Below are 16,380 nucleotides of genomic sequence, written 5' to 3'. Positions count from 1 at the left end.
GGCTCAGTACTTAAGAGCACTGTGCAGGTGGGAGAGACCTGATGCTGCCAAGTTGTTTTCTGAGCTCCACATACCCACAGCATCTCATTTTAAGACAAGGTCTCACTGTACCTCTGACTGACTGAAGCTCACAGAGGTCTACTTGTCTCTGTCTCCGGAATGATGGGACTAAAGTCATACGCCATGACACTCAGCTATACTTAAATCTTTATTGCTAAAAATCGCCACTGATCCTGGCCCAGTGTTAGAGACTTTTAGATAAGATGAATAATGCATTAACTTTGGGGAAATTAATTAACTTGTGATTGTAAAAGCCGGTGCATTTTGTTCTGTGTTCTATTTACAAATCCTGTACAGGGGCTGGGGTGACTCAGGTTCAGAGCCCCTGCCTAGAATCCCCCAGTGAGGGGCTGGGGGCGTGGCTCAGTGGTAGAGCCCCTGCCTAGAATCCCCCAGTGAGGGGCAGGGGTGTGGCTCAGTAGTAGAGCCTTTCTAATGTGCATGAGGTTGTTGTCTTCACCCCAGCATTGGGTTGGTGAGGTGGAGGTGGGAGACTGGGGTGGCCTTGTACAACTTCTAGAAAGTTCATTTACCACTGTGACTTCCTGCATGTACTCCCACTATCCAGGTATTTCCCATACAATAACTTTGCTCTTTCTTTTCCTTTTTTTTTTTTTTTTAAGACAGATTCTCTCTATGTAGCTCCAGCTGGTCCTGAACTAGCAGAGATCCTCCTGCTTCTGCTTCCTGAGTGATAGGATTAAAGATACAGGCCACCAAATCCTGTTTAGAATGTTTTAATTAATTAATTAATTAACTAGTTAATTTTTACATCCCGACCACAGCTTCCCCGACTTCCCCAACTTCCCCCTCGTCCCAGTTCTTCCCCTCCCACCCTTTCTTCCTCTAAAGAAGGGCAGGCCTCCCGGTGGATATTAATCAACCAGCCATGGCATATCATATTGCAGTAAGACTAGGCACCTCCTCTCCTATTAAGGCTACATGAGGCAACCGCATGGGGGGAAAGGATCCCAAAGGCAGGCAACAGAGTCAGAGATAGCCCTTTCTCCCACTGTTAGGAGTCCGACGAGAAGACCAAGCTGCATACCTGTAACATGTGCAGAGGGCCCAGGTCCTAACTATGCAGGCTCCCTGGTTGGCAGTTCAATCCCTGTGAGCCCCAGGAGCCCAGGTTAGTTGATCCTGTGGGGTTTATTGGGGTGTCCTTACCCTCCAGCCCCTACAATCTTTTTGTAAATCAGGTTTTGCCTGAGTGTCTGTATACCACATACATGTGTGGTATCTGTTGAACTGGAGTCGCAGACACTTGTGAGCTGCCATGTGGTTGCTGGGAATTGAACCCAAGTCCTTTGGGAAAGCAGCCAGTGCTTTTAAATGCTTGGCCATCTCTAAAATATTTTTTATATTTATTTTAATTTTATTATTATTATTTTTGGAATTTTGGGACAGGGTCTTGCTGCCTTGAATTCACAGAGACCTGCCTTCCTTGCTTCCATATCATTTTTGTTTATGGGTATCCGTCTGTGTGAGGCATCGGCCGCTCGCCTGATTTTCTTTTTTCTTTCTTTTTTTTTTTTTTTTTCGGAGCTGGGGACCGAACCCAGGGCTCTACCGCTGAGCTAAATCCCCAACCCCTCGCCTGACTTTCATTTGCTCTCTGATTCTCCTTTGTCTTGGAGACTCCAACTCTGCCATGGCACTCAGTGTCTTGCTGTGTTTGGATCCTATGGCTTTCAGCCTGCTGTGTGCTTTGCTCCGGCAAGCCTTGCCTGTGTGCAGGCTGTGGGCTCTGCTGCGGTCCAGCAGCTGTTTCCTCCCCATCCCATGTCGCTCTGTTGACCTATGGATCTTAACATGGGTCTTAACATGGAGGACTCTTGGGGCTAGAGAGATGGTTCAGCAGTTAAGAGCACTGACTGCTCTTCCAGAGGTCCTGAGTTCAAATCCCAGCAACCACATGGTGGCTCACAACCATCTGCAATGGGATCTGATGCCCTCTTCTGTGTGTCTGAAGACAGCTACAGTGTACTCATATAAAGTAAAATAAAATAAAAAATAAATAAAAAACCATGGAGGACTCAAGAGTCTTTTCAGAACGATATTGGTTGCTACTACTTATGGTCATTATGGTTCACACCTGACTCCACGTCCCCATCCTGCACACGCACACACATACACACTCACACACATACACATTCACTCACTCACTACTAATGAGCTTACTGTTGAATCCTTATGGAGCGGATGTCTAAAATGCTTTCTGTTATGTCCTTGTCCTTATTAAGTTGTAATAAGAGTATTAGAGGGGTTTTTAAATAACAGTCCTGGGTGGGTATGGTATGCCTGTAACCACAGCATGCGCACGCTTGAGCAAAGCACCCAGATATGTGAAATCTTTACAAAGCCAAGATAACAGCCTAGGGTCAGTGAAAGGACTCAGTGGGCACAGGTATTTGCTGCTAAACCTGATGATCTGAGTTCAATACCCAGGATCCACAGAAACAAGGAAAGAACCAACTCCTCTGACTGCCACTCCCTCTGTGTGTGTGTGTGTGTGTGTGTGTGTGTGTGTGTGTGTGTGTGAAGTGCAGGCAGGAAGATCAGGAGTGCTAGGTCACCTAGTGAGTTCTAGGCCAGCCTAGGCTACATCAGACCTTGCGTCACGAGAGGGGTAGGCAGGGGATGGTAGCTTGGTGGTTAGATGGTTTCCTTAGCAAGCCTGTGGTCCTGGGTTCAGTCCCAAGGTTGAATCCTGTGAAATGGTTGGATAATAACTTTACATCAGTGGTTTCAGAATCCTAGCATAGTGGGCTGCTTTTATTTCAAGAAGGGAGAAAGACAGACAGATTCTGGCTAGGTAGCCAGGTGGGTCTTGAACTTTCTATCCTCTTGGCTCTGTCCCCTGAGTGCTGGTGTTACAGGTGACCCTTACCATGCTTGACTTAGAGGGCTTGCTTCCTTTTCTTCCTTCGTTCCTTCGTTCCTTCCTTCCTTTCTTATTTTTCCAGGACAGGGTCCCATTTAACCCAAGGTTATCTGGCACTATGCAGCTGAAAATGATCTTGAATTAATTTCTTTCTTGTGTGTGTGTGTGTGTGTGTGTGTGTGTGTGTGTGTGTGTGTTTTATTATTATGTTTTTCAAGACAAGGTTCTTTTTGTATAGCCTGGGTTGTCCTGGAGCTCACTCTGCAGACCAGGCTAGCCTTGTACTCAGAGATCTGCCTCTCGAGTGCTGGGATTAAAGGCGTACACCACCACTGCCCAGCCACCTTGAGTTTCTGATCTGTTTCTGAGTGGTATGTTACACTGTGCCCAGTTGTAGTTGGCCTTGAGGACCCATCCCAGGCCATTGTGCATTTAGGCAACCCTCCACCGATTGAGCTGTAGTCCCTGCCCTCCATGTCTCATAGTCACGCTACCACACACCACATTTTCCTGCTCCCCAAAGAACTCCACATCTGGCTCCTCTCCCTTCCCACACTGGCTGCTTCCCTGGTCCAGCTGACCCCTCACCTCTGAAAGGCTTCTGAGACTTCCTACCTCTGCAAGCTCCTAGTTAAACTGTCCCCCATATGTCCACAAGAGGGCACCAACTCTTACTTCTCGCTTCGCTCACTTGGTTGTTTTAGGGACAAGATCTCATTCCCTAGTCTAGCTGTCCTGGAACTCCAGGTCTCAGCCTTTCTCCAGCTTTTATTATTTCTTTCTTTTAAAAAAAAATTGTTTTTAGGAGATCAAGAGATGGCTCAGTGGTTAAGAGCACAGGGTACTCTTCCAGAAGTCCAGAGTTCAATTTCTAGCACCCACATGGTGGCTCATAACTGTCTAACTTTATGGGATCCAATTCCTTCTTCTTGTGTGCAGACGTACATGCAGAGAAAACATATATATAATTTTGTTTAGAATACATTTTACTTACTGTTTGACAATTTCTTTTCTTTTTATTTATTTATTGCTTTGTTTTTGTTTTCGGAGCCAGGGTTTCTCTGTGTAGCTGTGGCTGTCCTAGATCTCACTCTGTAGACCAGACTGGCCTCGGACTCATGGAACCCTGTCTCTGCTTCTCGAGTGCTGGGATTAAAGTTGTTCATCACCCACCCGGTGTTCTTTGACAATTTCTTTTTTTTTTTCTCTCTTTTTTTCGGGGCTGGGGAATCGAACCCAGGACCTTGCGCTTCCTAGGCAAGCGCTCTACCACTGAGCCAAATCCCCAACCCCGACAATTTCTTAAATGTATACAATATATATTGATCATATCCATCTTTAACTCTCCCCCTTTTCTCCCTCTTCTTAAAAAAAAAAAGTGTGGGGCCGGAGAGATGACTCAGTGGTTAAGATCACCGACTGCTCTTCCAGAGGTCCTGAGTTCAATTGTAATGAAATCTGATGCCCTCTGTTGGTGTGTCTAAGGACAGCAATGGTGTACTCATAGAAATAAAGAAAAAGGTGTGCTTGTGCTTGCATGCATTCAAGTGCAGCAATGTGTGTGTGTGTGTGTGTGTGTGTGAGAGAGAGAGAGAGAGAGAGAGAGAGAGAGAGAGAGAGAGAGAGAGAGAGAGAGGGAGGGCAGGCTTGGTGGAAGTACCTGACCCCGTCTTGCCTCTTAGTTATGTCTTGCATATGCCAGGCTCCTCTTGCCCCAGAGCCCTTGCTCTGGCTGTCACTTCCCCCAGACACCTTTGCCCACATCTCTACTTGGGTTTTCTTCACCTCAGGATATCAATGTGATCCCTCACTCCCACCCCATGCACCAATGTTCCTCACCCATCACTTCCTCTAGCTATTTAGGTAGTTTGTATTTTTTAAAGAGGTTTTCTTTATTTATTTTACATATATGATGTTGCTGTCACACCAGAAGGGGCATTTGCTCTCATTACAGGTGGCTGCGAGGCATCGTGTGTTTGCTGGGAATTGAACTCAGGACCTCTGGAAGAGCAGTCAGTGCTCTTAACTGCTGAGCCATCTCTCCAGCCACTATTTAGTGAGTTCTCATTCGTTTTATACTTACTGGTTGTTGTGCCTGCAGCACGCATGTATGCGTGTGGAGGTCAGAGGACAAATCTCAGTGCTCCCCTTCCAGCCTGTGTGGGCTGTGGGGCTCAGTGGTAAGCACCCGTATCTACCTGGCTGTCTCCTGGGTCCTGTTTTGTTTTGGTTTTTGAGACAGGTTCTTGCTTTGTAGGCTAGGCTAGCTGAGAACTCGACATGTAGCCCAGGCTGGCCTAGACATTTCCATGTAGCTGAGGATGCTCTTGAACTCCCGCTTCTTCTGCCACTATCTCCTTAAGTGATGGGGGTTGAACCCTAGGCTTTGTGCATGCTAAGCAAGCCCTCTACTGCTCTCCCACTGACTATAGCCTCAGCCAAAAGGCTAGTAGTCATTTGTAATACTGTGCACATGTGTGGGTCCCCCTCCTTGGTACCCTAGGAGGAAGTCTGACACTGGTACCCACTAAACCGGCAGCTCCAAATGTGTTGGAAGATGGTCTGGTGGCTAATTACCAAGTGCTGTGGGCTACAAGGTGTCCCCATGTGAGAGGCAAGCCTTGGCCAAGTTTCTAATGAACACAGATGGCACAAGCTTCCCTTATTTTACATGGCTGATAGACTTCCTGGAAAATTCACAGGCAGTTAGAGTCTCACGGGAGACCTTGTGTTCACGATGGAGGCTTCAAGGTGGGGGTGGAGATTGATAGTATTCTCACAATAGTATTTTCACCTGCAAGGAAGGCTAGGCTTAGTCGGTCTGATCTTGATGTACAGGCTATTAAAAATGTAGGAATGAGGGGTTGGGGATTTAGCTCAGTGGTAGAGCGCTTCCCTAGGAAGCGCAAGCCCCTGGGTTCGGGCCCCAGCTCCGAAAAAAAAAAAAAAAAAAAAAAAAAAAAAGTAGGAATGATTTCTCTTCTGACTGGTAATTGGTAAAGTAGTGAATTTAATATTCTTTATACAGTTACTGGGGAGGGGCATTTATGCTTCATACACCCAGTGTGGCCTGAGGATCCAACTCGGCTTCTCAAGCTTGGCGGGCGGCAGGTGTTTCTACCCGCTGAGCCGGCTTGCTGGCTCTATTCTTATAGTGTGGGGCAGGGTTTGCTCAGTTGTGACCTCAGGATGTCCCTCAATAGTTCCTTTACCTTATTCTTGGTTCTTTTTTTTTTTTTTTTTTTTTTTTTCTGTTTTCCAAGATAGGGTTTCTCTGTGGAGCCTTGGCTGTCCTGGAACTCGCTCTGTAGACCAGGCTGACTTCGAACTCACAGAGATCTGCCTGCCTCTGCCTCCCATGTGCTGGGATTAAAGGTGCGCACCACCACTGCCCAACTTTTGTTTTTTGTTTTTAAAATATTTTTATGTTTATGAGGTTTGCCTGTGTGTATTTTCTGATGCCGTTGGAAACCAGAAAAGACATTAGATCCCGTGGAACTAAGGTTAGTGATGGTTCTGACACACCGTGGGTTGTGGGAACGGAACCTGAGTCTTCTGCAAGAGCAGCTTGTCTTTTTCTGAGTCGGTACTTCAGCCCCCTGTGTAAAGTTCCATGGGTGCTGTGGATCCGTACTCAAGTCTCATGCTTGAACAGTGTCCTAGTTAAGTTTCTATTGCTGTGATAAAACTCTATGACCAAAAGCAATCTGGGGAGAAAGGGGCTTATTTCCTGCAACTCTTAGGTCGCTATCATTGAGGGAAGTCAGTGTAGGAACAAAGGGGTGGGAACTGAAATGGAAGCCATGGAGGGGTGGAGCCATGGAGGGGTGGAGCCACGGAGGGGTGGAGCCACGGAGGGGTGGAGCCACGGAGGGGTGGAGCCACGGAGTGGTGCTTATTGGTTTGCTCAGTTTGCTTTTTTATCGAACCCAGACCACTTGCTGGGGGCTCCATTGTTCAGAGTGGGCTAGGCCCTCTCATTAATCAAGAAAATGCCCTCAGACTTTCCTACAGACTTTTTCTCAACCGAGAGCACCTTTCCCAGATGACCCTAGCCTGTGTCAAGCTGACAAACTAACCAGCACAGATAGCAAGCACTTTACAGGTTGGGACTGACCCTTCTCCTTTCCTTGAGACAGGGACTCTGTGTAGCCCTGGCTTTCCTGAAACTGGCTCTGTAGACCAGGCTGACCTGAGACTCACAGAAATCCTCCTTCTGCCTCCTGAGTGCTGGAACTAAAGGTGTGCACCACTAAGCCCAGCCTAATAGACGCTTTTTTTGAGACCATTGTAGCCAGGCACACCTGGTTGTTGGGGGTGGAGCCTAGACTAAATGCCAACAGGTACAGCTGTGATTTGATAGTTAGCTGTTATTATTTTGTGGTACAGGTGACCAAACCTAGGGCATCTGTCAGCTAGAAAAACCTGAGACCTACATCCCTGTCCTGTGCTTAAAAAAAAACAAACAAACAACAAACGAACCAAAAAACCCAAAACCGGGCTGGAGAGATGGCTCAGCGGTTAAGAGCACTAACTGCTCTTCCAGAGGTCCTGAGTTCAATCCCCAGCAACCACATGGTGGCTCACAACCATCTGTAATGGGATCTGATGCCCTCTTCTGGTGTGTCTGAAGACAACTACAGTGTACTTATAATAAACAAATAAATCTTTAAAACAAAAACAAACAAAAAAAAACAACAAACAAACAAACAAATAAAAAAAAACCAAACCATCATGACAAGGGTGTGGTGGCACAGACCCATAATCCCAGCACCTGGGAGACGGAGGAGAGAGGACTATGACTTGCAGGCTAGCCTAGGATCTGCAGATGTTGAGTCAAGGACCAACAGCAAAAATTCTTTGGACCAGATGTGGTGCACACTTGTAATCCCAGCATTCCACAGGCAGAGACAGGAGGACCATAACTTTGAAACCAGTCTGGGCTAGAAAGTTAGACAGACCCTGCCTCAAATTCCTGCTCCTCCCAGTAAAATGAACAGGGTGCGCGCGCGGGGGTGGATGGGAGTAGGGCACATCCAGGAAGTGTGTGGAACAAGCCGTAGAATGAAGCAAGAAAACAAAGGTTCTATTCATCTTGAGTTTTTAAACTTTAAAGTAGCATAATTTAAGCCTTATTTAACAATATACATACCAGTAGTAGCAGTTTGACCATAATTTATATGCATAATGAAATGAGAATTTTTTAAACCTGTTTAAATGGCACGGCCACCGCAAGGCTCCATTTTGGTACTATTTCTACAGCAGGATCTAAAGAGGAAGTGAAGTGTGGGCCTTGAAACTGTGACCTGAATTCAAGTCCTCTACTGGCCACTTCCTAAACTATCTGGTTATTGGCAAGTAACTGTCATTTTGGCCTCAGTTTTCCTCCCTGATAAATGGATGTAATAGCAGCTATCACTTCCGTGTGTACGCCTGGGCCCAGCAAGCTCTTTGTAACTGTGAGCTATGGCAAAGGTTTATCCCTTCCCGGAAGGGGGATGGGGAGGAACAGGTGCAGGGGACTGAAATAAAGAGGTAATATATTGGCCAGATCCCAAACCAGAGCCTGGTCAATCCTCCAAGAGCACGATGGGGTTAGAAGAAGCAGATACATCAAGCAGCACTCTTAAAAGGGAGGAGGGGAGGTGGCCAGTGCTTTCCCACCTTCCAGAGCCACTCCAAGAAAACCAGAGATGAAGGCGGTGAAGCAGAGCCTGGGGGCGAGGGGTGGGGCACGACCAGACAAGGGATCTTATGGACAAGATTATCAAAGATGAAAAGCGGGACAGACGCGCCCTCTAGTGGAGGAAGGAAGCACTAGCGCCAAGGGCACTGAGGATCCCTAAATACAAATGGAGGCATTCAGTATCTCAAATGAAACTGAGACTGGGTAACTAACTGGTCCGGGGCTACCTAAGTTGTCTGTGGTTAGACGGAGGCTGGCTGGTTTGTTCTCCAGACCTCACTTTCCAAGGGCCCACGGCTCTTGGAATATAGGGCAGAGACTATGCAGAGCCCTGAAGACTGGACTCAAATCCCTGGGCTTTTCCATCAAAGGCCACCACTTTTCTCCCTCATGAAGGATGGGCTAGGAGGGCTTACACGTAGCCCCACTTCGAGGCTTAAGAGCCTATGTGTTGCTCCAGTCTTTGGGTTCTACTTCCTGCCAAAGCCAGGCTTGTTCTGTGGGCTTCCTCCAATCTTCCTTGGCCAGTTCACCCGTTTTTTTTTTCCTCCAGTGCACAGCCCCATTGTCCAATCACAAACTGGTTCAGATCCGTACAGAACCCGAGGCAAAGAACAGATTCCTGCACCCTGCAGTTCCCTTGGCCCCAGATGCGGGCATCAGGGCTTCAGCCACCTGTCAAGCTTAAGAGTGCAGGGTTGGGGTACTCCGGGTTCTCGATGACCCCAGGCCCAAACTTGAGCTCCAGGAAACGGCGGTAGTTGTTAGGGGCCTGTGCCATGAAACCCGCAAAGGCCAGTGGGACCAGCGGCTGCAGGAAGTGCTCTGGGAACTCAACATCCTGCCGGTGGTCCAGCCATGTGTCCTTGGTCATGACCCCATTGCGTGGGTAGAAGGGCCACAGGTCCACGTGCAGGTGGTTGCTCTCGCTGTACTGCACTCGGAAGAAGTCGCCCTCCACCGCCTTCTCCCACACGAAGCCTCGTTCATCCACTACCGAGCCAGCCTCTGCGCCCCGCAACTGCTCGCAGTTGCCCACGTCCTCCAGGTAGATGCCCAGATCTACGTCGTAGTCCCACGGGATGATGTCGCCATGGCGGGCTGCACCCAGCAGCGAGCCGCCCTCCAACCAGTAGCGCACGCCCGCCGCCTCCAGCACGCCCACCACGTAGCGCGCAGTCTCCCGCAGTGCGCGCAGGCAGCAAGGTGGTGTCCAGCGGCCCTCATACAGGTAGGCGGGTGTGTCGCCCACTACGGTACCGAAGCAGCGCGGGCTCTCCTTGCTGCAGCCAAACCACTCGAGCCGTCCGCCTTCCCAGCTCACCAGGCGGATACCAAGCGAGCGCAGCAGCGCCGCTCTCCGTGAGCGCCCCTCGCGTTCCGCCTTCCAGCGCGCGTGGGCGGTGGCCAGAGGGGGCTGGCGCGCCGAGGCGAAAGTCAAGTCCAGCAACTGCACTGCCCAGCCGCGCAGGGCCGTCTGTAGGAAGAGGCTGGTGGCCAGCGGCCGTGCCAGGGGAACCGAGAGGTTGAAGAGATCGCGGGAGCGCATCAGCAGCACCGCGTCGCCATCCAAAGCGTCGCAGCGGGGCGCGCTGGGCGCTGGGCCGTAGCGCGCAGTCCACTCCCTCAAGCTGACGTTCAGTGCTAGGCACCGCGCTGGGTTGGTAGTGGCGACCGGGGCGGCTACGAGGCGCGCGCTGCTTCCCCGGAGCGCCTCCACCATTCGCTCCAGATGTCCTGGTGACTCGGCCCGCGCTCCATCAGGCACCAGGGCCACGAACTCGGTGGCTACATATGTCTCCGGGCGCGAGGCCGCCGCTGACCGGTCCAGAGCTGGCTGGAGCAGGGCCAGGCGAACGTTGGGAATGCGAGGCAAGGCCAGGGGTGGGTAAGGGAGTGTGTCGGCGGCCACCACCACAGGCTGGGCTGGGTCCAGCTGCAGGAAGGAATCCACTAGCTCCGGCACCGCGTTGTCAAAAGCCTCAAATTCCCGAATCAGGACAGTGACTCGCGGACCAATGGCAGAAGTGCGGCGTGGGCCCCGGGTCCGGGAGTTTCTGGGCTGGTGTTGTAGCCATGACACATAGAAGAAGACTAGGAGGTTGAGGATGATGGCTGCTGCCAGGGCAGCCCAGCAGCGGGTGAGCCGCATGGGGCCTGATGTCAGACCCTAGCCAGGGCGTCCAGGGCATCCTGGGGAGACAGGATGAAAAGGGAGTCTGGGGCAGACTGTCAGCATTCCCTACCCTCCAACTCTCAGCTCCTCTTCCTGGATCTGATTTCAGGCCCTCCAGGAATTCTTGGTTCATGCCCCTGCCCTAGACAGACCACTTGAAAACATCACATCATCTGGGAGAGGGGAGGTGGTCAGTTTCCCACTCAACTACACAGTGAGTTCTTAGGCTAATGTGTGAGGGCCTGTTTTAAACTAAAGCCCAAAATTGAACCCAACACTCCTGCAGACGAACACACAATCCTGGTTGCTGCCAGATGGTGGAAGGAGAACTGTGAACTGTTTGATCCTGGGACTCTACCTATGCTAGACAAATGCTCTACCACCAAGCCGCACTCCCAGCCCCTCACTGGTGGGTATAGGAAGGTTGTTTAAGCACACCCCCAGCACCCAGTTTTAGTTTTGCAAAGTAAAACACTTCTGGCGCCATATTTGACCAACAATGTGAGGGTGTTTAAAGGACTGTGTAGTTTCACACATTAGCCCAGGTTATGGAGAAGAGGCCAGCCTTGGGTTGTTGGTCTTCCTGCAGCTACCTCCAGACCTCCGGATGGTTGGGTTTACAGGTGTGGACACCACACAGTTGTAAATGTACTTAGTACTACTGAACTGTGTGTGCCAGGCTGCTTTAAGGTGATACATTTGATTTGATTTTATGTATATTAGATCACAATTTTTTTTAAGATTTATTATGTACATAGCCTGCAGCCCAGAAGAGGGCACCAGATCTTATTATAGATGAGATATGAGCCACATGGGAATTGAACTCAGGTCCTCTGAAGAGTAGCTAGTGCTCTTAACCACTGAGCCATCTCTCCAGCCCTGGATCACCGTTTTTAAAAGCCATACATAGTACATTCTGTAGTCCAGCCCTCAGAAGAGGCAGGAGGATGGGAAGTTCACAGAAAACATGGCTACATGTGAGAATTTCTGTCTCAAAGAAGCAAACCCAACCCAACCAAAACACAAAAAACAAAAGTAGGAAGAGGAGGGAAGGAGCAACAGTGGCTGCCCTTTAACTCCTACACTTAGGAGGCAAAGGCAGGTGGATCTCCATGATTTCGAAGCCAGTCTGGTCTATGGAGTGAGTTCCAGGACAGCTAGGGCTATAGATGCCTTTTTTTTTTTTTTTTTTTTTTTTAATTTAAAACAGGGTTGGGAGCATGGCTTTGCAATAGAGGGCTACCCTAAAATTCACTGTCAAGGAGTTCCCTGGGGGTGTGGCTTTTAGTAGCATAAATACATAACATGGAAAGGTATCTTATGTTTCATCCACAATACAATCATGAAGAAGGAGAAAACAAACACAAAGGAGGGCTGGGGAGAGAGGTCAGCACTGGCTGTTCTTTCCTGGAATTCAGTTCCTAGCACCCACATGGCTGCCCACAACCATTTCTAACTCCAGTTCCAGGGGCTCTGGTGCCCTTTTCTGGCCTCTGTGGGCACCAGGCACACGTGGTGTGTAGACATGCATGCAGGTAAAACACTCAAGACACTTAAATAAATCGAGGCACCCAGAGGTGAGGTCACTTGCTTAAAGTCATACATCTGAGAAGAGGGACATGGGATTTGATGTAAGAAGAAGCTAGTCACTAAATCATGCTTCAACTTGACTCTAATCCAAAAGGGGATCTCTATGACTCTGACACCAGCCTGGTGTACACAGACCTTGTCTCAAAAACAAAACACCCTAGGAAGCTGTCTTGTTGAGATGGGGTCTCGCTAAGTGTCGAAGGCTGTCTTTGAACTAAGAACCTCTTGCTTTCTGACTGCTGGGACTACAGGCACATGCACTGTCTACCCAACTGATTCTTTTTCACAATCACATATCCCGACTCTTTACGCCACAGATGATGGATGCTCTTAAAGCCGAATATGACACGTGACTTACTGGCCGAAAGTCAGCATATCAACAAGTAGGTACTTTGTGCCAGGGTGTTTTGGGTTTGTTTGTTTTCAAGACAGGGTCTCAATGTGGGCCAGGTTGGCCTTGAACTAGGTATGTCGTTGAGGGATGACTCTGCTGCAAGGCAAGGGCCAGGCTGGGATTACAGGCACACAGCACCACCATCTACTAACGCTCTACCAGCTGAGGTGTCTCCTCAGCTCCAACCCCAGCCTGTGCTCTGCAGATCTGAGAAGACAGGCGCACCAGTACAACTTAATGGTAAGGTAGGAGACCAGCAGGGGGCCAGGAGTGAGGAACATGGGGCCTTGTCTAGGAAAAGTGGTCAGGGAAGAGAGAGTGAAGCTGAACTCTTACTACGTTTGTAATCTTTCCCTCACACATTACATGTGCTGGGTCTGGTGTTAAATGCTTGTAATCCCAGCACATGGGGGGGTGAAGGCAGGAGGATTGAAATTTCAAGGTTATCCTTGACCACTGCTGGAGTTTGAGGCCAGCCCGGGCTACCTGAGTCTGTCAAGAGCAAAACAAAACAACAAAACGATGCTTAAAGATGGTCCAGCAGGTGCTTGACACCAAGGCGGACCTGAGGTTAGTCCCCAGGACCCAAACAATAGAAGGAAAGACTCAACCCCAGCAAGCTGTCCTCTGACCTCCACACATGCACATGCACATGCACACAATAAATAAGTGAGAAAAACATAAGTGTAAGTGTATCACTTGGAATTAGCCTGAGCCTTACCAACCACAATAGGTACAAAAAGGAGACCTTTCAGCAAAGCCTTTGAGGGCATAGCAAGGGCAGCTATCCATGTGATTACTGTGACATCAAGGATCTTACCTCCCTAGGTTTCAGGCTGAGGGTGATCAAGAAGAGTGGTTCCACCTGGGGTCATCTGCCCTGCTGAGGGAGGAGCCAGAAAACATCAAATGAGCCAATTCCTTGCAACAAAGTGCAATTTCATTCTACCCATGACAGCAGCTTATGACATCACAGACTCTTTCATCCGATTGAAATCTATACCCTGGGGTTGGGGATTTAGCTCAGTGGTAGAGCGCTTGCCTAGCAAACGCAAGGCCCTGGGTTCGGTCCCCAGCTCCGAAAAAAAAAAAAAAGAAAAAGGAAATCTATACCCTGGGTACCGCTTCAGTTGTCTCAGGACTAGTGTGGTGGGTAGGATTCATCAACTGGAAGCTATAACTGTTCCTCTGCCATGATGGTGTCCAGAAGGGGCAGAAGTGACAGCATCTGTTACCATGACAACCCCTTCTTTCCTAGACACATGCATCCTTTGGAGCTAATCCTAACATCCCCTATCTTTTTTTTTTTTTTTTTTTTTAACATCCCCTATCTTACTGAACCTGACTGCTAGGATCACCAGACGGTGGGAGATTGCCCTGTTATAGTAACCAGAGCATGGCTTTGACTGCTTCTCATCTCCTTGGGAAATGGTCCAAGCTCTGTAACCATAGCAACTGTCCCACAGCAGCACTTGTCTTCTAAATAAAAACACCTGGTTGGTTTGTCGGTGGACCTCCCATATGGGAAGGGGAGATGGTTACCATGGTAATGCCAACTGGGTTGGCTGGGGGAGGAGTGGGGCAGAGGCATTCCTCTTAGAGGAATATCTTTGGGGCTGGGTCTTTTTTTCTACCTGAGCACTAGGTGAGGGGAGGTTGCTATAGTAACTGATGAGGATAGGGTCAGAAGAACCACCAGGGACTTGGGTTACCTTAGCAACCTCCTCCTAGTGCAATGATAGTAGAGGTTTGGGGCTCCACGTATGCAAAATGGGAAGGGGCTGGAAGGGGCCTCCAGGTTGGATAGGGTTACTATGACAACCGACTTCCTCGGGACAGAGCCCACTCCCCACACCAGGTCGTCTGTTTTCTTCTTTTTCTTTTTCCTTTTAGTAAGTGAAAGACACGGGGGTGTATTTGCATCTGGAGGGGATATTACTCTGACATTGGGGAGAAGGCAGAAAAAAGTCCTGTCTGGTCTCACTCCCGCAAAGGAGACAATTGCGAGGGACCCTGGGTCCTTTGCCTTCGTTGAGGCAGCCCCTCCCCCTCCCTGTCAGCAACCTTGCCTTGCGCACCACCCGGGACGACCCCGGTGGGCGAGGCTCGCGCCCAGCCCCGTGCTCGTCTCCGCTCCCCTCGTCCGCCCAGTGCGCGCGCGCGCGCACACGAAGCGGGGGTGTGTAAGTGTGAATCTGCGCGTCCGCGCAGGCGCGCGAGGCAGAGCGGGCGCGCGGGCCGGCCCGGGGGCCTCCATGATGGAGGAGCGAGCGGCCGCCGCGGTCGCATCGGCCGCCGCCTGCCGCCCTCTGGGCTCGGGCACGGCTCCCAACCCAACAGCCGCGGCCCCAGCCTCCAGCCCTGCTCCTGGGCCAGGCCCCGTAGGTAAAGGAGGTGGCGGCGGAGGCAGCCCGGGCCCCACGGCGGGCCCGGAGCCCCTCAGCCTGCCTGGGATCCTGCACTTTATCCAACACGAGTGGGCACGCTTCGAAGCCGAGAAGGCCCGCTGGGAGGCTGAGCGCGCCGAGCTGCAGGTGAGCGCCGCCGCTGCCCTCCCGCGCCCCCCGCCCCAGCCCTGCCCGGCCCGGCCTCGCCTCACCCGCCGCCGCCGCCGCCATCTTGGAGCAATGGCCGCCGGGACGGCCGGGAGGGGGCGGGCAGGGACGGCGACGGGCCGGCGGCAGGGTCCCCAGGGCTTCAGGGGCAGGCCGAGGACCGGTTCGGGTCAGAGGAGCTGAGCCGGGCCGAGTCTGTCGGTAGCCTCAAGTGGGAGTGATGGGCCCAAGCCTAGAGAGTCAGCGATGCGACTCGGGGGTCCTCGGGGACAGAGTGCTGAGAAAGTGGATGGGGTCTGGGCGAATAAATATGCCACACCTCGCCTCCGGATCCTAACCAGATGCTGGCTGTCAGGGTGGGATGGACTTGGTCTCTAGTGGGGTGACACACTCTTAATATCCACTGGGTGCAGGGAGTGAAGAGAGGAAGACTGGAAGCCAGGATGGGGTACCTTGGGGGAGTGGCTGGCCAGGAGCAATTGAAAGGTGTCTGTGTGAGGGCTTTGAGGGTGGGAGGAAGCTTGATGGGAGGTGTCTCAGGATGAAGTGTGTGGCCTCCTGACCAAGAAGGACAGTTTGGGTATGTGTGGCTACAATGTAAGGTAGGGATCCTTTGGGTGGAATCACGGAGAGAGCAGAGGACATACTTTAGGCTCCCTTGGGAGAGCTTGAGAGTGGGAAGCGACAGTTTGGGTGCTTGGAGGGATAGGGTTCCTGTAGGAAAGACTCAAGACTCGAGGATGTTAGGTAGAAGACCCTAAACTGTAGGGGCGTTTGTTGGGTGTATCCAGCGTGAAGACAGGAGCGCCTGTGGTGCTCACGGTGAAGAGAAATGGAGGTGCCTTTGGGTGATGAGGAAGGGGAAAAGACAGTGTGAGGAGGGACTCCATGAGAGAAGTGTTTGTGTAAGGTCCTGTGAAAGGACTTGATGGTTTGTAGAGAAGAATGTGCCAGGTGATGGTTTGTGGAGTAGGAGTTGGGCTGGGCTCTGTGACCTTGAGCAAGGTACTGCCTGTGGATAGTGGCCTTTGA

At 50.7% G+C, this 16,380-nt stretch overlaps 2 protein-coding genes across 4 annotated transcripts in view; one reads left to right on the top strand and one right to left on the bottom strand.

Annotated features, from left to right (window-relative positions):
• Positions 1-8,014: 8,014 nt before the first annotated feature.
• On the bottom strand, positions 8,015-15,430 carry Fkrp (fukutin related protein). 2 transcript variants are annotated; one of them, XM_032894353.1, is made up of 3 exons: positions 15,393-15,430; positions 13,614-13,676; positions 8,015-10,826 (listed from the first exon to the last, which is right to left on the bottom strand). In XM_032894353.1, the coding sequence occupies exon 3, from the start codon at positions 10,783-10,785 to the stop codon at positions 9,301-9,303; it is 1,485 nt and encodes a 494-aa protein (XP_032750244.1). In that variant the 5' UTR covers positions 10,786-10,826; positions 13,614-13,676; positions 15,393-15,430; the 3' UTR covers positions 8,015-9,300. The 2 variants fall into 2 exon arrangements, with proteins under 2 accessions (XP_032750244.1, XP_032750245.1); XM_032894354.1 differs by having other exon boundaries at positions 13,614-13,673; positions 15,393-15,423.
• The window catches only part of Strn4 (striatin 4), a 25,110-nt gene continuing 23,736 nt past the window's right edge, over positions 15,007-16,380 (top strand). Inside the window, exon 1 of one of the 2 annotated variants that reach the window (XM_032894345.1) lies at positions 15,007-15,327. In XM_032894345.1, the coding sequence (XP_032750236.1) occupies positions 15,049-15,327 (279 nt within the window). In that variant the 5' untranslated portion in view covers positions 15,007-15,048. The remainder of the gene's footprint in view (positions 15,328-16,380) is intronic. The other variant, XM_032894344.1, reaches the window with a different exon arrangement.

The sequence above is a fragment of the Rattus rattus genome, chromosome 2 (genome assembly GCF_011064425.1).
Source record: "Rattus rattus isolate New Zealand chromosome 2, Rrattus_CSIRO_v1, whole genome shotgun sequence".
In the NCBI taxonomy this organism is placed as follows: domain Eukaryota; kingdom Metazoa; phylum Chordata; class Mammalia; order Rodentia; family Muridae; genus Rattus; species Rattus rattus.
The sequence above is the reverse complement of the archived record's forward strand: the minus strand, read 5'-3'. Positions and strand labels throughout refer to the sequence as shown.

Bases quoted from the DNA above. Each gene is read 5' to 3' on its own strand.
- Fkrp (XM_032894353.1), bottom strand. From the start codon at position 10,785: ATGCGGCTCACCCGCTGCTGGGCTGCCCTGGCAGCAGCCATCATCCTC.